Source organism: Artemia sp. Qi Xiang Cuo, chromosome 9 (genome assembly GCF_049724085.1).
Source record: "Artemia sp. Qi Xiang Cuo chromosome 9, ASM4972408v1, whole genome shotgun sequence".
Taxonomy (NCBI): Eukaryota; Metazoa; Arthropoda; class Branchiopoda; order Anostraca; family Artemiidae; genus Artemia; species Artemia sp. Qi Xiang Cuo.
Window position 1 is genome coordinate 39,543,761 of NC_142802.1, and position 27,462 is coordinate 39,571,222.

A 27,462-nucleotide genomic window follows, 5' to 3' on the forward strand; every position below is an offset into this window, starting at 1 on the left:
ATATATATATATATATATATATATATATATATATATATATATATATATATATATATATATATATATATATATATATATATATATATATATATATATATATATATATATATATATATATATATATATATATATATATATATATATATATATATATATATATATATATATATATATATATATATATATATATATATATATATATATATATATATATATATATATATATATATATATATATATATATATATATATATATTGAAATTGAATTTTCAAATGGGCTAATTAATTTTAAAAGTCTTTTTTAAATTTATGGTACTTTCAATTTTTTAAAACTTTCCATTTTTTACGCTCGAGATCTTTTTCAAAAAAAGCTACCAAGTTTCACCTTAGATTTGTTTTCCATTTCCTGGGAATTAAATCAGAAAAAACAAAACGGCCAAATTTTAGATCTTTTTTCAAAGATCCCTTCTGGAAAAATTTATTTTGCTGACATGCCGGGTCAGAGAGCTAGATCTCATTTCATAGCATAGGAAAATTAACATTACAATGGATTTAGGGAGTTTAACCTTAAATTGAAGCCTCAAGGAAAATCATCTGATGCATATAAGTACTTTTGTCTAAATTAGACTGTAAATTCGCTCCTTAATATATATATATATATATATATATATATATATATATATATATATATATATATATATATATATATATATATATATATATATATATATATATATATATATATATATATATATATATATATATATATATATATATATATATATATATATATATATATATATATATATATATATATATATATATATATATATTTTTATTTAGTATATTCTAAGCTTTTCAGCTTTTTAATCGGAGTCGTGGATTTTTTGTATATTTTTTTAACAAAATAAATTTTTTAATTATTTATACAGTTATAAAAAAACCCACATTAAAACCCCACGATGAAAAAAAAGCCGAGGCTAAGACGGGTCAGAAACATTTTTAATTTGAGTTTGACTGCTAAGAGACTCGCATAAGAATGACTAGGATGGCTTAATCTAAAACATGTGCTTTAAGTACATAAATTATACGTAATTTATTGTTTGGATTAACAATTTGGTTTTGTATTTGATAAGTAGCGGTTTTAGGCCTCGTAATCAAGGGGGAGGTACACCACAATAGCCTAAAAATATAGAATACATGTACTGTCCCCTTCCTATCAAGACCTAAAACCGAAAATAGATTTGATCAAAACAATGAGGGCAACCATGGCATAAATAAAAAAAAAAAACAAAAAACTATATGATCCTATACGAAAATGAGGTAGGCGACTTGTCTATTATATAAAACACACTCGAGAAGTGAAATTTGGTGACAATAAAATATGATGAAAATAGAATAGGCTAATTTATTAGCAAAATTGTGAAGGTCATTTGTGAATTACTAAATTTGGAACTTAGGCGTCGGCTGAGCGTCTCAAAGACAAAGAAAAGTTCATTATTAAAGTGATTTTTGACCTAGTTCATTTTAATTCATTATTAAGGCGATTCTTGATGACGCTGGTTTGTTTGCTTTGGATAGGGATAGAATATAGTGTCTCACCATGGATGTTCAAGAATCATTTCAGATTGTTGGAAGGGCTACAACACAGCTGAGCTGGAACAAGCAGGTTTCACTCATTTGAAAGTGAACCATAAAAATACTTTTGTCGACTAGAAACCGGCACCTCTTCCCAAAAAGTAGAGAGAATGTGGGGTTCCTCAGAGAAGTGGAGGAACAAACGGCATCAAGGTACATCCTGCCATCATTTACATTCATACTTAGTAGAGTACATGTGGCGTGCGGCAGTAAAGGCAGAAGGTCGACTTCATTTTAACGCGATTCTTGAACCTATTTTTGCGTTCTGGGAGCATATTTCCAAGTCGTAATTTTCACTATTTTGCTAATAAAGTATTCTATTTTCATTATATTTTTTTTCATTAGATTAAAGAGGTTTGGTTAGGTTAAAATAGGTTTGTTTAGGTTATGCATTTAATATATGCTATGCTTTACCCCCCCCCCTCCTAATTTCCAAATATATATCCCAAATTTGTTTCTAAACTATTATATTTTCCTGATAATTTTGTTTTATTTCATTAGCATTCACCAAACTTCACTTCTCGAGTATGTTTTATATAATAGACAAGTACTGAAAATGGTGTTATTTGTCTTACTTTTTCCTTGCCAACTTATTTTTCCATGTGGAGGTGTTCTGGGGATATTTTCCGGAGAAACTTTCAGCTGGGTCGGAACTGTCTGGAATATTTTTACATGGGAGGGGGGAATATCCGTGAGAAAAATTCTTCATGGTGAAATTATCCATGAAAGTATTTTTCAACTGGAAAGGGGAGATTCTTCTTTGGCTGGATTAAGAATTTTGTTTAGTATTTGATCATTAGCGGCCTTAGACCTCATAATCTGGGGGGGGGGCAAGGTGTGCCACAGAAGTATACAAATATAAAATACAAGCACTGCCCCCTCCCTGCCCGGACCGCCAATATATTTGATTAAAATAATGAGGGTACCCATTAATTAAATTAAAAGAAAAAAAAAATCATAGGGGAGAAGATAGGAGTACCCATTTTGTAATGAGCAGCCTGTAATGGAAGGAACTAACCAAACCTGATTCAAGGGTAAATTAGGCTTATATGGGTGGTATGCAACGTGTAATGTATGGGTAGCAAGGTACATAAATTACAAACGACAGAATCATTCTTCTAAACATAATCAGATTCTTCAAGAGAAAAATTCTTCATGGGGAAATTATCCATGGAAGCATTTTTCAACTGGAAAGGGGGGATTCGTTTTTGGTTGGATTAAGAATTTTGTTTAGTATTTGATCATTAGCGGCCTTAGACCTCATAATATGGGAGGGGGGCAAGGTGTGCCACAGAAGCATACAAATATAAAATACAAGCGCTGTCCCCTCCCTGCCCTGACCGTCAATTTATTGGATTAAAATAATGAGGGTACCCATTAATTTTTAAAAAAAATCTTAGGAGAGAAGATAGGAGTACTCATTTTGTAATGAGCAGCCTGTAATGGAAGGAACTAACCAAAACCTGATTCAAGGGTAAATTAGGCTTATATGGGTGGTATGCAACATGTAATGTATGGGTAGCAAGGTATATAAAGTACAAAACGACAGAATCATTCTCCTAAACATAACCATGCTTGAAACGGTTGAAGAGGGCACACAGTAACCGAGGAGAGTGAGAGAGGGATAATGGACCTGAAAAAAACAGCGACTCGGCCCAATAGTAATCGAAGCTCTAAAAAGCAGAATTTTTATAACAATAGACCCATAAAAAAGTTGAGTTTTTATGCTTATTCCATATATATAATACTCGTTAAGTTTAATATTATTTGTTTTTCAACTTTTCCCTTGATCTTTTTTTTTGTTTTTATCCTAAGGGTCAAGTGCCATCTTTATTGAAGACTCACCTACGAGGTGACGGCAGGACCGGCAGTTCAGTCTTCCTCTGGGCAAGAGTAAACTATATTTACAATTCAGCTCGCCTAGATAAACAAAATGAATACTTTCATTTCTTTTCAAGAGGAAAATGGTTATCTTCTAGTTATTTTTCTTATTTTTACCTCTGATAGGTTTTGTTTTGGAAGCGGTTGCAAAGGTGCTCTACTTTACTTCTGTGTTATATTAGAGACTTTTTTATTTTTAATCGGAATTCATGTTCAGAGTGCCTGATCCCAGTCAGAAAAGTAACGAATGACGTATGGTGTTATCCCGGATATGAACAAATAAAATTTGACAAGAACGCAATTGACAACCCTGATTTGAAACAAGAGGAGCCAACTAGATTCACTCAAGAACTAAGTTAGTTTTTCAGCCCCCCTTTCCCTTTTTTACACATAAATGATTTTTGATAATTACACTATTCTAAATATATTTTACGCGCCAAAAAGTTTAAAAAAAAGTTTAAGTCCTTTAAATATGGTTTTCCGGAAAAACATAGCTTAATTAATTTCTTTTAAAATAGCTTGTTTTCTCACTGCCTGCTTCAATTACTAACTTACTTTTCGTATTTCAGATCCTTCCTTCCAAGGGAAACTTCTATTGCTAATGAATCTACAGATGATCCGAGGGATTCAGTATCAAATGCAGGACCAGCTCTCATTGAGAAAGACAAGAAAATTCCCGAGGGTGTTGATTTAGGGAACATTCCGAATCTCAGCTGCATAGTGGACCTTCCATTTTTCGTCCAAGAACTCGCAGAAGTTTTACTGCACATGTACTGCACTGCACATGTAGAGAAGAAAGCCCTGAAATCCGCAACGTTCGTGTATATAATGTTGGCTTAAAATTCACACTAGTGACAGAATGTGCTGCCTGTAAATGGAAAAAACTAGTGAAAAATGAACCTGACCCCCCCCCCCCCGTGATAAAGATCAAAAATTATTTAACATCTTTTTCCGAAGAAAAGCCCAAAGAATCAATTGAACGTTACACAAATGTGCATGGAGACCTCAATCTGAGACCTTCAAGAAATTGATTCTATCGGCTAGTATATAATGCAGGCCAGTTAAAAAAAAAGGCTTAAATTTTAACTTCTGGGGAGTTGTTAACGATTTAGATTAGTATTTATTTATTTATTTGATTATTTCTGTTAATTTTTTCCAGTTTTGTAATTTTTGACTTATAGTTCAAGTATGAACATAAAGTAGTAGATTATTAAGATGGAAACAACCATTGTATACAGCCCAATAGGTTTCTCTGAGAATTGTGCAAAATGATATAAGCTTTGCTTTGTTAATTCATTTTTTTGTTTTGATTTTGTCTCGTCTTATTGGATTCTACATAAGTGAGTGAAAATTAAATACTTATTATAAACTTTCTACGAATTAACAGACAAACTGCTTGCTAAAAATATAGCAAACTGAGCTCCTGTGACCAAAAATTTCATGTAATATAGTAGGAAAGCCAAAGTGTTAAAGATAAGACACGGCTTATTTGTTTGTATATGGATTTTAGAAAACATCAAGTCCAAAAAACATGGACGAAGCAGACACAAGATTATCTTTATACTCTTAACCATCTGAAATATACATCAAAATTTAAACAAAGCATAGAGTCTAAATTAATAAAAGATATATATATATATATATATATATATATATATATATATATATATATATATATATATATATATATATATATATATATATATATATATATATATATATATATATATATATATATATATATATATATATATATATATATATATATATATATATATATATATATATATATATATATATATATATATATATATATATATATATATATATATATATATATATATATATATATATATATATATATATATATATATATATATATATATATATATATATATATACAAGATTCTATTAGACTGATTGAATAAACTGAAATTTAAAAAAAGTACAGCGCAATTTAATTACAAAAAAAGTACAAACTTTGGAAGATAAGACTATAAAAACAAGAAAAATCCAAATAATAGAACCGAAATGTTCATGAAGGGAATTGGGGAGCCAGACCTATAAAATAAGTTTTCGCTTCTTTCTTCGATGATCACCTGAAAAAAATAGCTATAGTTTATCTTTTTACTTTTACGAATAGGAATATTATGGCTTAGTCAAAAAAGTAAATTTGACCCATTATATAGAAAGCAAGGTCTCCGCATCTTCACCTTTTTCCGTAGACATAGAAAAGGTGTAATAGACGTAGTAATAGATGACGTTCATGGTTCTCAGTGAAATACCAAGGCAAAGTAAAGTAATCCAGTATCGTGATACAAACAATAAAATCTTGTTTCTGGTAAGTTAAAAGTTAGCGTTTAAAAGAAAAGGTATTAAAAAAAACTCTCATTTAAGAAAGACACTTTACATAAGATAGACATTGTAACAGCAAGTAGGTAGAATTACGTTTTCAGTTAACCGAACGCAGCATTGGGTGTATTAACATCCAATGAATGAGTAACTTAACAAGGAATCAGTAAAGTGAAGTTAAAGGAAAAAAGAAGAACATTTGAGGAAGAAAGAAACAAGATATTTAAGTTCAAAAATAGAATTTCTTAGGCTTGTTTTTAGATTTATTTAGTTAAGTAACATTTCTACAAAGCTTGGTAGAGGTACAAACCTGTTAATAACCACCACTAGGCCAAAACCAAAAGAAAACAGATAATTTTACGGAGTAAAAAACAAACTTTAATTACTAAAAAATAGCATTTAAAAATTTTAATTGTAAGGTAATAATATCGATAAATTACCAGTAAGATAGAGAAACGCAATAAATCTTATATATACATCAGATAAGTGGCCCTTTATTTATTCATAACGACGTTGAATCAGAGGAAGGAAGAGAGAGAGAGAGAGACAGACAGACAAAGGGAGGGAGGGAGAGAGAGTGGAAGAGGTAAAAAATATGTTTTATTTAATGTGTTACTTAGTGTAATTTTTGGTGTTTCTTTAAAGGATGGCAATAGGTGGCACAGTATTAAAAAATGATTTAATCAAGTTTACTTTAAATTTCTGATACGTAGGAGCGATTTGATTGTATTCCACTGGATCTTATTGATTTTAGTTAAAATGTGGAGGTAAATGTTGATTTATTGGTTGGTGTGGCAGAAATTGAACATAAATAAAATGGGTATAATTTCTGATCCCTTTTATTAAACAGTTTGAAGAGTTTGGTTCTATGTGAACCCCGTTCCCCACCAAAATTTTGCTCCAGCTTATAGTTTGATTAGTCGTCGATAGACTTCAATCCCCTGTAGAAAAGCCATTCCGTACTTAGATAAGATACAGAATTACAAAAAATAACAAATATTTCAAGTGGATGTGGTAAGTCTCTTCATTTAAGTGTTTGTTACCAAAAGGAAGAGTGTCTTGATATACATTTTTTTGGGCTAATGAGGACAACCGTATTCGAAACTAGAGTGTGTTATTGCATTTCTGAAGCTTTTTTGTTCCTGTAGCGCTTCTACGGAAATCGTCTTCGAACAAACCAAGCATAACTTACTTCAATTGGTGACGTTGGACCTGTACCTCCATCTATAGGCATTTGGCATTGATACATTCCACTATCGGACACCAGTGCCTCTTCAATCTGAAATTAAATTAGAACTATTAAAAACTAATAATTTATGTCTTAAAAAGAAAAGTAGTTAGACAAAATATTTTAACTGAGGGAAGAATTAATTCTAAAAGAAAACAAACTTAAGGAAAACAAATGTATTATTAACTTTGTGTAAACCAGGAGTGCAAAAACAAAGAATGATATATAAGACTTTGATTGTTTCTCATTTAAAAGATTAAATATTGAATACGGATTAATACTAAACATGGCAAAACTAACAGAAAATTAAAGAATAATGAATAAAAATTGCCAAAAAATAGATGTGGTTGGTAATTTGCTAGAAAGAAAAAGTCACGCACATAAACTTGAACACTTTATTCCTATGCAAAAAAAAAAAAAAAGAAAAAAGGAAAAAAGTAAGAATGGTTCGCCCAACAATTTTTAGATGCTGGTTTACCAGTAATAAGGTCCAAAAAGGCCAACAGTTATTTTTGCTTTCTGTTGATTTTTACCAACTTTAAACTTAGAACCTTAAGTCTATTTACATTCATAATTAAAAGATTATGGCTTAAACTATGGCAGATCAGATATTTTCACTGAATATCAAAATTTGGCTTAAATTACTCAGATGTAACGCTCTAGTGTTGTGTATAAGGCTTCAATGGGTGTGTTTTCTTCAAAATTTTTTGAGCCACTTCATATGGAAGGAGTAGTCATATAAATTTTGGAGAGGACTCTATCAATTGGAAATTGGAAGTTCTAGATTCCTTTTTCAGAGACAAAGATGGTCGGAAGGAATCCTGTTCCATCCCACGCCCTTTTCAAATGCCTCCTTCAAAGACATCCGATCGAAATTTTGAGATTACCATTTTGTTCAAATTTGTCTAAAGGTCAAACAACTACACCTCCGCAAATGGTATTGTCATTCCACAGTCCCTGGGGCAAAGGCTATAGGTTATGCTAGCTGCTCGTTGTTTACATACAGGATTTGTTATTCGGAAAGGGGGGCATGTTTGATCTTAGGTATCCAAAAAGACTTTGGATATTAAGTTGAAACTTTCAGGAGATGTTTGAGGAGGATGCTCAACAAAATGGAAGCACAATATGTGCATGGTGGTTGTCAAAAGGGCTTATCACCAAAATCTCGGGAATAGCTGAGGGTATTAAGTTTAAACTTTCATGACAGGTTGAGGGCGATGTTAAAAAGTGTTCGGGGGGTAACCAGACCCCACGCCATTTTTAGCTGCCCTCCACTAAATATATCCTACCGAATGTTTAAACAGTAATAACAAGTAATAAAACACGACACAGAATCTATGATATTAAAACTTCCTAATATAATTTTTTTTTTTTTTTTGACAAATTGGCTTTTGTAAATTCTGTGGAAATTATTTTGTAAATTCCCTGTGAAAAACTTAAATAAATATGGAGTTTCGTATACCAATAAAATCCTGAAAAAGTGGAGCATTCAACTAATCAACCAACATTGCCAGTAAACTAGGACTTTTAAGCATTATTTTTGAAGTAAAATATTTTGTCACAAGAAATTAGCGAAGTAAGAGAAGCATTATAGGACTAAGTCTCACTAGATAGCACGCGGTGCGGTGAAATGCTTGACACAGCTAGTTATGCGGGAATGCTCAAGTATTCTCCCGTATTGAATTTTTTGCAATATAGCATAGAAAAGGGTGTTGATGATGGAAGTATTGTGAAATATGCATCCGAGCTTTTTGCATCTGCCGTAGTCAAGGATGCAAAAAAGGATCTCTGGGAATTTGCTGCTCCTGGTGAAGAACCAAAGCGGAGAAATGGAGATACGGCTACGCAGAGTCACATCAGCAGCATGATTGAAAAGATGCGATTCTGTACAGAATCGCAAGTTGACTTGCCATATTTTGTTATACGATCACCTGTTGAAGTTCCGACTGTTCCAGCAACGGCCTATGCTGATGTCAAAAGTTCACTGAAACATGTTAAGAAACTTGTATTGACACTATCTAATCGATTCGATTCGTACGAGACCAATTTCCCACCGTTGGAGCCCCCTGGAAGGTCTGCTCGTAATACTCACGTGACAGTCTCAGTCTCAAAGATTGCTGATGGACTTAGTGATCCGTTCAAACGCAAAGAATTAATTGATAAGGTCAACGGACATGAGTGTATCACTTCAGTGAAGCCCTTAAAGGACAAGTGGCTGATTAACATTGAAAAAACTGCCGCTAGCAATTTTTGTGATTCGTTCAAATCCATCTTAAGCGGTTCCTCAACCAAAGTTCTGGCTAAAAAACTTTTCGGTCTGGTTCGTGGAATTTTCGGTGGCTTTGACTTGTCTGAGATTGAAGCCTATCCTAGGGTTCTTTCTGCAGTTCGTATTGGATCTTCAAATTCGATCTAGCTAGAATTTGCCGACTCGTTAGCAAAAGCTCAAAATCTTAAAGATGGACTGAAAATTGGATATGAAATCTTTCGCATCGACGAATTCAAAAGCCTGCCGAGATGCTGCTTTAAATTTCGATCTCCGATATCATGTGAAAGCTGTATTGTCCAGAGACCTCGCCAAAGTGAGCTCGTTGCTCTGGGGAACACGTTTGTTCGGATTTGGAGCCGTGTACTATTGCTCCGAAGTGTGCCAACTGCGGTGGTTCTCATGTATCATATAGTCTCACTTGCACGGTCATAAAAAAGTTTCCTTGCTTCGAAAAATAAAAGTAATAAATGATGAAAGAAGACATTTATTTTATTTAATTTAATATTAATGGGACTCATCATAAGGAATCGGTCATTGATGAAATGCTTCAGAATCAGGACATAGCGTTTATCCAAGAGTTCTAACTAATGTCAGTATTAATGTTCTGAAACCAAGTAGAAATCATATTATTTTTCATACCCCTGCCCGAGCTACCTGCGGCCGTCTGTCCGGAGGATATGCAGGCGTGTTTAAGAAACATTTGAAAAGTTCTTCCCCAGCTCTCCATGATTCGAATGATAGTTATCTGGCAATCAGATTCAGGAATACACTTCCCATTAATGTGCACTTACCTTGTGACTATCATCGCACGGTAGCCTCTACGAATAGTTTTACCAAATCCTGAGCAAATCTAAAAACTCTTAAGAGACATCACTGCAAAAGGATTAGAGTTTTTTACCATAGGTGATTTTATTTCTGACATCAAATGCTACTTGCCCCTATCCGACTCACTGTTAAGTACTCTGCCCCATCATATTCTGTCACAAAATCAGTAAATTATTCGTATATCCATAATTCCGGTAGTCTTTCAGATCTGGATCTCGTTGTTCATTCAAGTGGGCTGAAGCCACATGATGTTGAAGGGCTCACTGATCAGCAAGACTGTGACCACTTACCACTATCGTTCAACGTTTCTTTGGACATTCAGCAAGTAAATTGTACAAAACGCAGACATGATAAGTGGTTTACTGTCAGCGACTGGAAGAGGGCTGATATGGCTCTATATTTATTTACATTGAGCAGTTTGTTAGCATCGATCCGGGTTCCGTATTACCTTCTTCAGTGCTCTCTTTATGTCGAAAATAGAAAAGCTGAGTTAAATATTTATTATAACCAGATTGTACCGTGTCTTAAACGTGCAGAAGAATTAAGTGTCCCGAAAAATAGAGTAAAAGTAAAAACTCAGAAGCCGTTTTGGAATTGGGATCCTGATTTAAAAACTAATAAAAATAAAGCAAAGTTTTGGCTTCGGATTTGGGTTTGTTGAGGAAGGCCTAAAAGAGGTGGTGCATTTAAGATAAAGCAAAGCACAAAATTGAAGTATAATAAATACCTTAGATCTGTTAGATATAAGGGCCTTAATTTTCCGGTTTCACGCAAAGAGTGGACAGAGGTGATGACTCCGGAGAAGGTTGAAAATGATTCAGATTCCCGTATTTCAGCCCAAACCTGGGCTGAATATTATTCTTCAAATTTTTCTAAGGTAAACTACTCTGTCCATTCTTACTTTAGTAGGTTTGTTCATAAATATTTGCCGCTTACAGTCTCACAGTATAATGTTGTCAGTGTGTCTCTATTGTCTGTCGAAACTGCAGTTAAAAAACTGAAATCTTCATCTACTGACTGTGATGGAATTTCAGCGCTTCACCTGCAGCCAGATTGCCACCTCCTGATATCGCACCTTCAGTTGCTTTTTCAAATTTGTTTAAGTTCGTCTCTGGTACCTGATAGCTATATGTGCGGTACGGTAACTTCTATTCTCAAAAAAGGAATATCCCCTCTTAATTGTTGTTCTATCGACCCATTACGGTATCTTGCAACCTGAGCAAAGTAATAGAATATATTTTTCTTCCGTATATTACTACTGGGACTGATTTTGGAGAGAACCAGCTTCGTTTTCAGCCTGGGATTGGATACAATCATGCTCACCGAATTCTTTCTTCTCTTCTTTTAGATGCCTCACGAAATAAACAATGTATTCACCTTTGTGCTCTTGACATTTCTAAAGATTTTGGTTCTGTTAACCATTTTCAGCCTTTTCACTCTCTTTTTACTAAAGGGATTAACCTTTCTGTACTTTTCTTGCTGACGTACTGGTACTCATAATCTTTTCTTAAAGTTAATGGTTCAGTTTTTGAAAAACAGATACCCTTCCGAAAAAGGGTCCGACAAGGAGGGGTTCTATCACCTAGCCTATTTAAAATTTGTATTTCTCAAGATTTAAATAATATACCTCCAACTTTTTTTTATGGGTCATCTAATGTATCATATCTTGCATATGTTGATGATCTTCTTGTCATTAGCAGAAGTAAAGATAGCCTTTCTAAATTTGTTAATTACATTTCTGAAGTATTTGTTCAGATTGGTCTATATCTAAATGTTGATAAATGCGAGTACCTTACTTTCGGCTCTTCCATTTCTTCACCTTCTTCTCTTGCATGCAAATCGTTTTCTGTCCCTTCTGTCCAATCTTTCAGGTGATTGGGCAATAATATTATTAATAGTCTAAGATCTTTCCGTTCCCGGCCAATTTGTGATTCCAGGTAGAAAATTCAGGTTGGTTAATCTAGGATTGATGGAAACAGAGGAAATTATAATTGTAAAGCCTTTTGTAAATAATATTCGGTTTTTTGCAATCATTCAGTTGTGTACCTTTCTGCTTTTTACCCTTTGTTAAAAAAAGAATGATATTTCTTCTTTGTGTGTCCAGTACTTTCGTTTTTGTAAAGTCCTTCTTTTTCTCCCTCCTTGGTACCGTAATGGCAAGATAATATCGAAATTCGGATTGAATGAGGTTTTCGGGAAAGTTGCTGTGTTGAGCAGAAAGCTGTCAGATATAAAAAAGAATCAACTGCCACCGTTTCACGGTCTTGAGTGTATATTTTTTTCGTAGTCTGTATGTTTTTTTTTCTCTTTGTTTTTCCCTCGAGTGTATACATTTTTTTTGTGTTTTGAGTGTATATTTTTTTTTCATATAATTTGTCTTTTTTTGATATATTACTCCGCTATTTACCCTTTTGTCATTAGTGGGTAAGAAAAAAAAATATCATGACCTCCCATAGCCCCCAGAGAAAGAGCTGTAGATTATCTTAGTTACCCATTGTTTGCACATAGAATTTGCTATTGAAAGAAGAGGGGTGATGTCTATTCATGGGTCTGCAAAAAGGCTTATTGTATTAAGGTGAAACTTTCCGGGATCGTTGAGGGTGATGTTGACCAGAATCAAAACTGTATGGGAAATTGAAAGTTAAAGTTAAGATCCCAGTTCCACATGGAATAAAATTTTCCTAGGTTATCATTCCCGTAAGAAAAGGGATTCGTCAGAGAGCTACTTCTTCAACTCCTTTATATACTAATAGCGTAATTGTAGCCCAAAGAGTAATAAAGCTGAGTTCTTTGTATCGTGGGGTTGATGTGTTGATTTTGAATTATGCAGATGGTATATTCCATTTAAGTTGGTCTTTTGCTGTAATGGAGGAGAATTTCACAGCCCTTAGGAAGACATATGCGGAAATTGGATTATTGTTTGATGAAAATAATTCTCAGATTATTCTTTTTAATCGTGAGTGTAATGCACCCGTTCTCAATACGTAGTTTGGTATCAGACAGTTAAACTAGCTTTAAGTTTAGTGTAACTTGGTCTCCCATTGGTTTTGATGTGAAAATCCTTGGCTACTTTGCAACTCAACTATGTTGCAAGTCTTCTGTGTCCCTTTCGCATTGAGTTTTGTGTTTTTTTTTTTAATTACTCCACTTTTGATTTCGTATCTTTAAAGTGGGCAATAAAATATTCATTCATTCATACACTCTGTGCATACTGGTTGTCCAAAGGGCATATTTGCAAAATTTTAGCAGCTGAGGGTCTGAAGTTGAAACTTTAGTGCATATTGAGGGAGATATTTAAAACGGGTCGGAGGGCATCCTGCCCCCACCCACTCTTTTTAGATCTCCCTCCCCTAAGCACCGAAAAAAACTTCGAACTAGCCATTTTGTTCAGAATACTGAAAGGCCCAATAAATATTCCTCTAGGGAAGCCATATCCCCTATAGGCCTTGGGGCACGGGTTGTAAATCATATAACTTTCCTGTTGTTTACATACATGATTTATTGCTGGGAAAGGAGAATGTATGATCCTGAGTGTGTCCAAAAAGACTGATGCATTAAGAATAAGATGAACAGCTTAGGGTATAATGAGGAAAACGTTGCAAATTCATATGCTGTTTCTATAAAAACTGGAGGAGAGTTCAAGTTTTCCTCGACAATAATAAAGTCAAACAAGTCCTGTGAAAAAAATTCCAGAAAAAAAAAACAAGTTTAGCTAGTGATATTTAGCCCAATGCACAAATATCCTGAATAAGGATCGTAAAACTTTCACATCAGGTGTAGAATGTAGTGTTAATGACGGAAGAATAGTTGTGAAAAATTGCTTGGTGGAGGTGTGCGAAGCGTGGCTTCGCACACCGAATGTGCGAATGCGTGGTAGAAGTGACTCAAGCGTAGCAAAACTGTGCCAAGCGTTGAAAACCGTTCCAAGAATGGCATAGCTGTGCCATGAGTGTTGGAACTTTGCCGAGCATGTCAGACTTGTGTGTCAAACGTGAAGTCGAGAAGTACATCAGGTGACGAGAACTGAGAAACCCCCGTCTTTGATAAGGCAATTAATTCTGCATTATTTCGGAAAGGAAATATTAATTCAAAAAGGAATGTAGAGTGAATTCACAAAAAAAAATGTAATATCCAGTTTGTGTTTTCAATTTTGGCTCCTAGAGTCTTAAGGGAAGCGACACTGGTCCCAATACATTTGATTAACGACTTGGACGGAAATTTCAGATATACGAGGACCCAAACTATTCGAGAAACTGCTTGACAATATTCTTTAGCACATAATAATTGCCTATATGGGTGTTTAATAACTATAAAGTAAAAATAAGTGATTTTAGATTTGATCTTGATTAATTTAGTCAGAACTAAATTACTACCAAATAGCACTCCATAACACCGCCAGTAGTAGGGCCTTATTGACTCGTGACGGGAGTCCATATATGGGCATAGAGTCATTAGGGAGAACACTTCTACTCCGAACGGGAGTCCATATATGGGCATAGAGTCATTAGGGAGAACACGTGGTTAATTAAAGCGATTGGGAATTTGGAACACCTGTGCTGTCAGTCATTAATCAAATTGTTTCCGGGCAAAGTTTAATAATGTCTGACAGGAACTTTCAACATTTCTGCAGGAATAGATCCAAGTCATTAATGTCTTTGCCTCGGAAACAACTCTTTTGGTCGAACTCCAAAGGATATTAATAAACATTGCCATGGAAACAATTCTCCAAGAAACATCTTAGCGATGAATTGTTTTAGTGTGGGAATCAGATTTCTTATTAATTTGAAATGCGTTAGCGCAGAGATGCCAAAAACAAAAGGAACACGCTGAAATTACGTTTAGGGATTATTTGGGCGAAACTTTTTTAGACAGGTTAGGGAATTATTTCGGCGAAACAGTTAGAGACATTCTAAAAGATGATTTTGGAAGAGAATTTGAGGGTGAAACTCTGTGGTCGTTATAATACACAAGTTTCATTTGAACAGTGTCGTGAGGTCCTCTGCCCCAACCCCAAAGGGTTCCGATCCCCACCACCCCAACCCCGAAGGAAGCGCTCGGTCCTCAAAGGTCCCCCTACCGCCCAAAGAGCCCCCCCCCCCCCAACGCCCTCCTCAGACCCTCAAAGGCCCTCCCCTGGTACTCAAGAGCCCCCCCGACATCGCAAGGTCCGTAAGTCCCCCAAAGCTCACCTCAGACCCGCAAAGGCCTTTACTTGGTCCGCCAAGGGCCCCGACCCCCCCCCGGGTCCCCCCGACACACACTTCCCAGTCCCCGTCCTCCAAGGTACCCCGGGCCTCACACGTACCGCCGGCCCGGCAACCGCCGGCGGGGGATGTGCCGTCGGGAGCTGCACCGCGGGGCTGGGGGCGCGCCGCAGGGGATGCGCCGCACGGATGCGCCGCAGGGACGCGCCTCAGGGATGCGCCGCAAAAAGTAAACAATCCAGTAAAAAATATCGACCGTTGATTCTCCACCCACCCTCCTCAGACCCCCGACGACTCTATTCAAGGCCTCACAAGACCCCCAGGCATCCCAATGGTTCCGTAGTCTCCAAGGGTCCCCCGGGCCCCCATCCGTTCTTCCCTAGTTCTCCACGGTCCACCGGGTCCCCAAAGAACCCGCCCCTTCACAGGTGTCCCTGCTTCCCAACCGCCCTCTCAGAGCCCCCATGGCCCTCCCCCGGGCCCCTTCCAAGCCCACATCAACTTACACAAATACAAAAACTTACACACACACACACAAAAACTTACACACACACACGAAAACTAACACACACACAAGAAAACTTACACACACACGCCAAAACTTACACACACACACAGAAAAACTTACACACACACACACACACGCAAAAACTTACACATGCACACAAAAACTTACATGCACACAAAAAATTACATTCACACAAAAACTTACACACACACACACACAAAAATAAAACACACACAAACACCACAACACACAAAAACACGCCAAAACTAACACACAAGCAAAAAAATACACACACAAACACACACACAAAATAAAAAAAGAAACAAAAAAAAAATCACAAGCACCCTCAAAAGAAATTACACACACAAAATCACTAACAAAAATAACACACACACACACGAAAAAAACCACACACACGCAAAAAATTACACACACAAAAACTAACACACACACACACACAAACACAAAATTATACACACACACACACAAAAAAACTAACACACACAAAAAATTACACACACACACACACACACACAAACTTACACACACACACACAAAAAACTTACATACACACACAAAATCTTAGACACACAAAAACTTACACACACACACACAAAAACTTAGACCCACACGCAAAAACTTACATGCACACAAAAACTTACATGTCCACAAAAACTTACACACACACAAAAACATACACACACACAAAAAAACTTACACACACACAAAAACATACACACACAAACACAAGAACAATAACACACACACGCACCAAAAACAAACCACACTAAAACACATACACACACACACACAAAAACTACCAAAAACACACACACACACAAAAACTTACACAAGAACACGAAAACTTAAATTCAAACAAAAACTTAAATTCACACAATAACTTAAACACACAAACAAACAAAAAAATTACACACAAACACACACACACTAAAACTCACACACACACGACAAAACTTACACACACACAAAAACTTACACACACACACACACACACACACAAAACTTACACATGAACAAAAAAAAACTCACACACACACTAACAAAAACTTACACACACACACACACAAAAAAATTACACACAAACACAGGAAAAATTACACACAAAATCCAAATCTTACACACACAAAAACTTACACACACACACACACACACACAAAAACTAACACATGCACACGAAAACTTACATGCACACAAAAACTTACATGCACACAAACACACACACACACACACACACACACACAAACACACGAAAACTCACACACACACGCCAAAACTTACACACACACAAAAACTTACACACACACACACACACACAAAAAAACTTAAAAATGAACACAAAAAACTCACACACACACGCAAAAAAACTTACACACACACACACAAAAAAATCACACATACACACACACGAAAACTTACAAACACACGCAAAAACTTACACACACAATAACTTACACATGCACACGAAAACTTACACACACACACACGAAAACTTACACACACGCCAAACTACACACACACACACAAAAACTTACACACACACACACACACAAAAACATACACATGCACACGAAAACTTACATCCACACAAAAACTTACATGCACACAAAAACTTACACACACACACAAACACAAAACTTACACACACACACACACACACTAAAACACACACACACACTCAAAAACTAACACACACACAAAAACTTACACACACACACACACACACACACACAAACTTACACATGAACACAAAAAAAATCACACACACATGCACAAAAACTTTCACACACACACATAAACATACAAACACAAACACACACTAAAACTTACACACACCCACCAAAACTAACACACACAAAAACTTACACACACACACACACACAAAAACTTACACACACACACACACACAAAAACTTACACACACACAAAAACTTACACACACACACACACACACACACAAAATTACACACACACACACAAAAATAAAATACACACACAATAGATAAGACCCACACAAACATACACACACACACAAAAACTAAAACCCACACGCAAAAACTCACATGCACACAAAAACTTACATGCACACAAAAACAGACACACACACAAAAACTAACACACACGCACAAAAACTTACACACACACACAAAAACTGACACACACACACACTAAAACTAAAACAGACACTCCAAAACTAACACACAAACAAAAAAAATTAAACACACACACACATACACAAAAACTTACACATTCACACGAAATCTTACATTCACAAAAAAAATTATAAACTCACAAAATTATACTTAAAATCTCAATTAATTTCTGAATAACTAAAAAGATTATACTCAAAAAAAATTACACACACACACACACAAACACTAACACCCACACTCAAAAAATTACACACACACACACACAAAAAATTACACACACACACACACACACACACACAAACTTACACACACATTCAACAACTTACACACACACACACAAAAACTTACACACACACACGAAAACAAACACACACACACAAAAAAACACACACAAAAAAACATACACACACACACACAAAAACTTACACACACACACACACGAAAACAAACTCAAACACACAAAAACATACACACACACACGCAAAAACTTACACACACAAAAACTTACACACACACACACACACACACACAAAAACTTACACAAGCACACGAAAACTAACAAGCACAAAAAAACAGACAAGCACACACAAACTTACACACACGCGCCAAAACTTACACGCACACACACAAACTTACACACACACACACGAAAACTTACACACACACACACGAAAACTTACACACACACACACAAAACTTACACACACACACAAACACACACACACACACACACACACACACACACACACACACACACACACACACACACACACACACACACACACACACACACACACACACACACACACACACACACACACACACACACACACACACACACACACACACACACACACACACACACACACACACACACACACACACACACACACACACACACACACACACACACACACACACACACACACACACACACACACACACACACACACACACACACACACACACACACACACACACACACACACACACACACACACACACACACACACACACACACACACACACACACACACACACACACACACACACACACACACACACAATCACACACACACAATATAAGCCTAAACATCACTCTCAAATCAAAGCTCACACACTCACAAACACACACACGAAGAAAAACTTACACAAGCACACGAAAGCTAACATTCAAACAAAAACTTACACACACAATTAGACAAAAAATTGCGATGTTTATGCACAGTTATGTTTAAGTAGTGTTTTGTTGTGCTTTACCATATCACAGTTACATTGTCTTAATTTTTCAAATTTCATTTTGAATTTCTATCTTGAAATGCAAGAGTTGGAATATTTCAGTAGTGACTTGCTGTGCCTTACCTTCTCACAGTTACATTCTCTTGATTTTTCGAAGTTCATTTTGAATTTTTGTCATGAAATGCAAGAGTTGGAAAATTGGGGTCTTAGTCCACCAGCTCAGTATTGGGGTCCCAGTCCACCAGCCTGAACGGTGGAAATTCACTAGCTCAGAATTGGGGTCTTAGTCCACCAGCCCTAAATGGTGGAAATCCACTAGCTCGATATTGGGGTCTCAGTACACCATCATGAATGGTGGTAATTCACTAGGTCAGTATTTGGGTCTTAGTCTTCCAGCCTGAATGGTTGAAATTCACTAGCTCAGACTTAAGGTGTTAGTCCACCAGTCTGTATGGTGGAAATTCACATTAGACGATGTTTCGTGTGCAAACACACACACAGAGAGACGACTAACACACAGGGACAACACACACTAAGAGACGACACACACAGAATCAAACTGAATTACAATATGAATATGGTCAAGAATTGTTTACAAGTCAGGTTGGCCGAGTGGTTAAGGCGCTAGACTCAAGATATGGTCCCCAAACGGGGTCGTGGGTTCGAACCCCAAACCAGACAATATTTTTATAATGTACTTTTCTTATTTCATAATGTCTTGTGATTTCACTAAATAACTTATGTAAAAGGATTTATTCAGAAACTAAATTGTTATGGTCTTTAATAGATTAAATAAAAAAAAAATAGAAAAGTTCAAATGTTCATATTTTCTTCTGAATTTTCTTAAACAAGAGAAAAAAGTTAGCTAAATTCTGAACTTTACCAATGAAACTGAATTACAATATGAATATGATCAAGAATTGTTTACAAGTCAGGTTGGCCGAGTGGTTAAGGCGCTAGACTTAGGATCTGGTCCCCATATGGGATCATGGGTTCGAGTCCCACACCTGACAATTTTTTTTCTTATTCTAAATCTTTGGAAACAGCCTCTATTTCTGACCGTTTAAGTTTTGATGTTAGTGTTGTCAGTCAAAAGCTATGACCTTGAGAAAAGAGCTTGAGAAAATTGCCTGATTATCGAAAAATGGGGAAACATCCTCCAAAAGTCGACAGGAATGCACCCATCCAGCGCTTTGTCAAATATGTTGAATAAAATATGCAAAGTTGACATAGCTTTATTTCATTTTTTAAGGTTAATTTAGACGAGGTTCTGAATTTTCTTAAAGAAGAGAAAAAAGTTAGCTCAATTCTGAACTTAACCAATGAAACTGAATTACAATATGAATATGATCAAGAATTGTTTACAAGTCAGGTTGGCCGAGTGGTAAAGGCGCTAGACTTAAGATCTGGTCCCCATATGGGGTCGTGGGTTCGAGTCCCACACCTGACAATTTTTTTCTTATTCTAAATCTATAGAAACAGCCTCTATTTCTGACCGTTTAAGTTTTGATGTTAGTGTTGTCAGTTAAAAGCTATGACCTTGAGAAAAGAGCATGAGAAAATCGCCATGATTATCGAAAAATTGGGAAACATCATCCAAAATTCGACAGGAATGCATCCCTCCAGCGCTTTGTCGGATATGTTGAATAAAATATGCAAAGTCGACATAGCTTTATTTCATTTTTTAAGGTTAATTTAGACGAGGTTACGTGAATGAAAATGAAAAAAGCTCACACTTCAGTTCTTAATTTCTCAAAGACATAAAACATTCAAAGTTCTCTTCTAATTTTTCCAAGAAAATAAAAAGGTTCCACTTCAGTTCTGTTTTTTTTCTCAAAGAGATGAAAAATTTAAAGTTTTATTCTAATTTTAAATTAAATTTTAGCTCCTTTGTCTTATGGATTTACCCCTCAAATTTTTAAATTAGAAAATGAGGGACTCGTTCTATTATTAAAGACAATCGTTCAAACTCGTTCATCTAACCTCCAAGACAATAGGTTAGGTTAGGTATAAATAAATATTAATAAATAAATAGAAACATTTCTACATGTTTAAGTTAGGTTAGGTTAACTTATCATGAGTGCTCATGATAAGTTAACCTAACCTTTTCCGGCGAGTATGGTTAGGTTAGGTTAGGCTAGATTAAGTTAGGTTAGGTTAAGTTAGGTTAGATTAAGTTAGGTTAGGTTAAGTTAGGTTTGGGTAGGTTAGCCTACGTACGCGCGCGTACGTAGGCTGACCTAGCCTAACCTAACTTAATCTAACCTAACCTAACTTAATCTAACCTAACCTAACCTAATCATACACCTAAGTTTTTGCCTGTCTCTCACCTAACCGAAGCTAACCTAAGTGAAGCGTACGTGGGCTAACCTAACCTAACTTAACTCTAACCTAACTTAATCTAGCCTAACCTAACCATACTCGCCCGAAAAGGTTAGGTTAACTTATCATGAGCGCTCATGATAAGTTAACCTAACCTAACTTAAACATGTAGAAATGTTTCTATTTATTTATTAATATTTATTTATACCTAACCTAACCTATTGTTTTGGAGGTTAGATGAACGAGTTTGAACGATTGTCTTTAATAATAAAACGAGTCCCTCGTTTTCTAATTTAAAAATTTGAGGGGTAAATCCATAAGACAAAGGAGCTAAAATTTAATTTAAAATTAGAATAGAACTTTAAATTTTTCATCTCTTTGAGAAAAAAAACAGAACTGAAGTGGAACCTTTTTATTTTCTTGGAAAAATTAGAAGAGGACTTTGAATGTTTTATGTCTTTGAAAAATTAATAACTGAAGTGTGAGCTTTTTTCATTTTCATTCACGTAACCTCGTCTAAATTAACCTTAAAAAATGAAATAAAGCTATGTCGACTTTGCATATTTTATTCAACATATCCGACAAAGCGCTGGAGGGATGCATTCCTGTCGACTTTTGGAGGATGTTTCCCCATTTTTCGATAATCATGGCGATTTTCTAAAGCACTTTTCTCAAGGTCATAGCTTTTGACTGACAACACTAACATCAAAACTTAAACGGTCAGAAATAGAGGCTGTTTCTATAGATTTAGAATAAGAAAAAAATTGTCAGGTGTGGGACTCGAACCCACGACCTCATATGGGGACCAGATCTTAAGTCTAGCGCCTTAACCACTCGGCCAACCTGGCTTTTAAACAATTCTTGATCTTATTCATATTGTAATTCAGTTTCATTGGTAAAGTTCAGAATTGAGCTAACTTTTTCTCTTCTTTAAGAAAATTCAGAACCTCGTCTAAATTAACCTTAAAAAAATGAAATAAAGCTATGTCGACTTTGCATATTTTATTCAACATATCCGACATAGCGCTGGAGGGGTGCATTCCTGTCGACTTTGGGAGGATGTTTCCCCATTTGTCGATAATCAGGCAATTTTCTCAAGGTCTATTCTCTATGTCATAACTTTTGACTGACAACACTAACGTCAATACTTAAACGTTCAGAAATCGAGGCTGTTTCCAAGAATTTAGAATAGGAAAAAAAATTGTCAAGTGTGGGACTCAAACCCACGACCCCATATGGGGACCAGATCCTAAGTCTAGCGCCTTAACCACTTGGCAAACCTGACTTGTAAACAATTCCTGATCATATTCATATTGTAATTCAGTTTCATTGGTAAAGTTCAGAATTGAGCTAACTTTTTTCTCTTCTTTAAGAAAATTCAGAAGAGAATTTGAACATTTGCACTTTTCTAGTTTTTTTTTTATTTAATCTATTAAATACCCTAACAATTTAGGTTCTGCATAAATCCTTTTACATAAGTTATTTAGTGAAATCACAATACATGATGAAATAAAAAAATTATATAAGAAAAAATTTGTCTGGTGGGGGGTTCGAACCCACGACCCCGTATGGGGACCAGATCTTGAGTCTAGCGCCTTAACCACTCGGCCAACCTGACTTGTAAACAATTCCTGATCATATTCATATTGTAATTCAGTTTCTTTCTGTGTGTGTCGTCTCTTTGTGTGTGTTGTCTCTGTGTGTTAGTCGTCTCTCTCTGTGTGTGTGTGTGCACGTAACCTCGTCTAATTTGAATTTCAACCATTCGGGCTGGTGGACTAAGACCCCAATTCTGAGCTAGTGAATTTCCACCATTCAGGCTGGTGGAGTAAGACCCAAATTCTGAGCTAGTGAATTTCCACCATTCAGGCTGGTGGACTGAGACCCCAATATTGAGCTAGTGGATTTCCACCATTCAGGCTGGTGGACTAAAACCCCAAGTCTGAGCTAGTGAATTTCCACCGTTCAGGCTGGTGGACTGGGACCCAAATACTGAGCTGGTGGACTAAGACCCCAATTTTCCAACTCTTGCATTTCATGACAGAAATTCAAAATGAACTTCGAAAAATCAAGAGAATGTAACTGTGAGAAGGTAAAGCACAGCAAGTCTCTACTGAAATATTCCAAATCTTGCATTTCCAGATAGAAATTCAAAATGAAATTTGAAAAATTAAGAAAATGTAACTGTGATATGGTAAAGCACAACAAAACACTACTTAAACATAACTGTGCATAAACATCGTAATTTTTTGTCTAATTGTGTGTGTAAGTTTTTGTATGCATGTAAGTTTTCGTGTGCATGTGTAAGTTTTTGTGCGTGTTTGTCTGTGTGTGTGTGTTTGTTTTTTTGTGTTTTTTTGTTTGTGTTTTTTTGTTTTTTTTGTTTTTGTTGTTATTTTTTTTTTGCTTGGTTGGTGTATTTTTTGTTTGCTGTTTGGTGGTTGGGTTATTTTGTGTGTGTTCGTGTAAGTTTTTGTGTGTGTGTAAGTTTTCGCGTGTGTGTGTAAGTTTTCGTGTGTGTGTGTAAGTTTTAGCGTGTGTTTGTTTGAGTTTTTGTGTGTGCGTTTCAGTTTTAGCGCGTGTGTGTAAGTTTTTGTGTGCTTGTAAGTTTTTATTTGAATGTAAGTTTTCGTGTGCTTGTGTCAGTTTTTGTTTGTGTGTGTGTGTGTTAGTTTTTGTGTGTGTGTAAGTTTTGGAGTGTGTGTGTGTAAGTTTTAGTGTGTGTGAGTTAGTTTTAGTGTGTGTGTGTGTGTAAGTTTTTGTGTGTGTGTGTATGTTTTTGTGCGTGTTTGTTAGTTTTTGTGTGTGAGTATGTGTTAGTGTGTGTGTGTTTGTTTTTGTGTGTGTGTGTGTAATTTTGTTTGTGTGTGTGTTAGTTTGTGTGTGTGTGTGTGTGTTAGTTTTTGTGTGTGTGTAAGTTTTTGTGTGTGTGTGTGTAAGTTTTTGTGTGTGTGTAAGTTTTTGTGTGTGTGTGTGTTATTTTTTGTGTGTCTAAGATTTTTTGTGTGTAAGTTTTGTAGTGTGTGTGTAAGTTTTAGTGTGTGTGTGTATAAGTTTTTGTGTGAATGTAATTTTTATTGTTCATGTGTTAGTTTTTGTTTGTGTGTGTGTGTGTAAGTTTTTGTGTGTGTGTGTAAGTTTTTGAGTGTGTGTGTAAGTTTTTGTGTGTGTGTGTGTAAGTTTTTGTGTGTGTGTAAGTTTTTTTGCGTGTGTGTAATTTTTCGTGTGTGTGTGTCTAATTTTGTGTGTGCTTGTTTTTTTTCGTGTGATTTTGCAAGTTTTTGTGTGTGTGTGTGTGTGTAAGTTTTTTTGTGTGTGTGTAATTTTGTGATCGTGTGCTTAATTGATATTTATTGTTTTTGTAGTTGGTTTTTTTTTTGTTTATTTTTTTTTTCGTGTGTGTGAGTTTGAGTGTGTGTGTCAGTGTTTGTGTGAATGTAAGTTTTTGTGTGAATGTCAGTTTTTGAGTGGGGGGTTAAGTTTTTGTGTGTGTGTGTGTAAGTTTTTATGTGTGTAAGATTTTGAGTGTGGTTATAAGTTTTTTGTGTGTGTGTGTTAGTTTGTGTGTGTGTGTGTGTGTGTGTAAGTTTTTGTGTGTGTTAGTTTTTTTTTTTTGTGTGTGTAAGTTTGTGTGTGTGTGTGTGTAAGTTTTCGTTTGTGTAAGTTTTTGAGTGTGTGTGTAATTTTTAGTGTGTGTGTGTGTAAGTTTTGTGTGTGTGTGTGTGTGTGTGTAAGTTTTTGTGCGTGTGTGTGTGAGTTTTTTTTGTGTTGATGTGTTATTTTGTTTTTTGTGTGTGTGTTTGTGTGTAAGTTTTGGCGTGTGTGTGTGAGTTTTCGTGTGTGTGTGTGTGTGTAAGTTTTGTGTGTGTGTGTGTGTGTAAGTTTTTGTTTGAATTTAAGTTTTTGTGTGCTTGTAATTTTTCGTGTTAATGTGTAAGTTTTTGTGTGTTTGTGTTTGTTTTTCAGTTTGTTTGTGTGTGTGTGTAAGTTTTGAAGTGTGTGTGTAAGTTTTCGTGTGTGTGTGTGTAAGTTTTTGTGTTCATGTGTTAGTTTTTGTGTGTGTAAGTTTTGGAGTGTGTGTGTGAGTTTAAGTGTGTTTGTGTGTGTAAGTTTTGTGTGTGTGTGTGTGTGTGTGTAATTTTTTTTGTGCATTTTAGTTTTTGTGTGCATGTAAGTTTTGGTGTGCATGTGTAAGTTTTTGTGTGTGTGTGTGTGTGTGTGTTAGTTTTTGTGTGTGTAAGTTTTGGCGTGTGTGTGTACGTTTTCGTGTGTGTGTGTGTAAGTTTTAAGTGTGTGTGTGTGTGTAAGTTTTTGTGCGTGTGTGTGTGAGTTTTTTTTGTGTTGCTGTGTAAGTTTTTTTGTGTTTGTGTGTGTGTTTAATTTTTTGTGTGTGTGTGTTAGGTTTTGAGTGTGTGTGTATTTTTTCGTGTGTGTGTGTGTGTGTAAGTTTTTTGTGTGTTTGTGTTTGTAAGTTTTTGTGTGAATGTAAGTTTTTGTATGCATGTAAGTTTTCGTGTACATGTGTAAGTTTTTTTGTGTGGGTGTGTGTGTATGTTTGTGTGTGTGTTTGTGTTTGTTTTTGGGTGTGTGTGTTAGTTTTGGCGTGTGTGTGTAAGTTTTAATGCGTGTGTGTGTGTAAGCTTTTGTGTGTGTGTGTAAGTTTTTGTGAGTGTGTGTAAGTTTTTGTGTGTGTGTAATTTTTTGTGCGCATTTCAGTTTGTGTGTGCATGTAAGTTTTTGCGTGTTGGTCTAAGTTTTTGTGTGTGTGTGTGTAAGTTTTTGTGTGTCTAAGCTTTTGTGTGTGGATGTAAGTTTTGTGTGTGTGTGTGTAAGTTTGTGTGTGTGTGTGTGTGTGTGTGTAAGTTTTTGTGTGTGTAAGTTTTTTGTGTGTGTGTGTGTATAAGTTTCTGTGTGTGTGTGTGTGTGTGTAAGTTTTTGTGCGTGTAAGTTTTGGCGTTTGTGTGTAAGTTTTCGTGTGTGTGTGTGTGTAAGTTTTGTGTGTGTGTGTGTGTGTATAAGTTTTTGTGCGTGTGTTTGTGAGTTTTTTTTGTGTTCATGTGTATGTTTTTGTGTGTGTGTGTGTAAGTTTTTGTGTGTGTATGTTTTTGCGTGTGTGTGTGTTTTATATTGTGTGTGTGTGTGTAATTTTTTGTTTGATTGTTAATTTTTGTGTGAATTTAAGTTTTAGTGTGAATATGTAGGTTTTTTTGTGTGTGTGTGTGTAAGTTTTTGTGTGTGTGTGTGTTAGTTTTGGAGTGTTTGTGTAAGTTTTCATGTGTGTGTGTAAGTTTTCATGTGTGTGTGTAAGTTTTTGTGTGTGTGTGTAAGTTTTTGTGTGTGTGTAAGTTTTTGTGTGCATGTATGGGGACAGGGGGAGGGCCTGTGGGGCCCAGGGAGGGCGTTTGGGGATCCGGGGCCCTTGAGGAGTGGGTGGTCTTTTGGGAGCCCAGTGGACCTTTGGGGACCGGGGGTGGACCTTGGGGGGCCCAGGGGACCCTTGGGGGCCGGTTGGCCCTTTGGGAGCCCGGGGGACCTTTGAGGACCAGGGGAGGGCCTTTGGGGGTCTGAGGAGGGCGTTTGGGGGATAACATTTCGAAATTTTTACTTTTTAGTTTACTTTTTGCGGCACATCCCTGCGGCGCATCCCTGCGGCGCATCCCTGCAGCGCATTCCTGCGGCGCATCCCTGTGGCGCCTCCGTGCGGCGCATCCCCTGCGGCGCTTCCCCCGCCCTGTGGTGCATCCCCCTCTGGCACAGCCCCAGGCGGTGCTTTCCGGCCCTGCGGTACTTCGCGGGCCCGGGGGACCTGTGAGGACTGGGGGAGG

General features: G+C 36.0%; 1 protein-coding gene and 1 non-coding gene across 2 annotated transcripts in view; one reads left to right on the plus strand and one right to left on the minus strand.

Moving 5' to 3' along the window:
- Positions 1 to 5,462: 5,462 nt before the first annotated feature.
- LOC148948638 (lachesin-like) overlaps positions 5,463 to 27,462 on the minus strand; it is a 170,954-nt gene continuing 148,954 nt past the window's right edge. Inside the window, exons 4-5 of the mRNA XM_089094024.1 lie at positions 7,064 to 7,150; positions 5,463 to 5,618 (exon numbers count right to left, since the gene is read on the minus strand). Coding sequence (XP_088950150.1) covers positions 5,514 to 5,618; positions 7,064 to 7,150 — 192 coding nt within the window. The 3' untranslated portion in view covers positions 5,463 to 5,513. The remainder of the gene's footprint in view (positions 5,619 to 7,063; positions 7,151 to 27,462) is intronic.
- Positions 20,683 to 20,765, plus strand: TRNAL-UAA (transfer RNA leucine (anticodon UAA)). Its single transcript has one exon. It is a non-coding gene; the product is annotated as a tRNA-Leu (tRNA).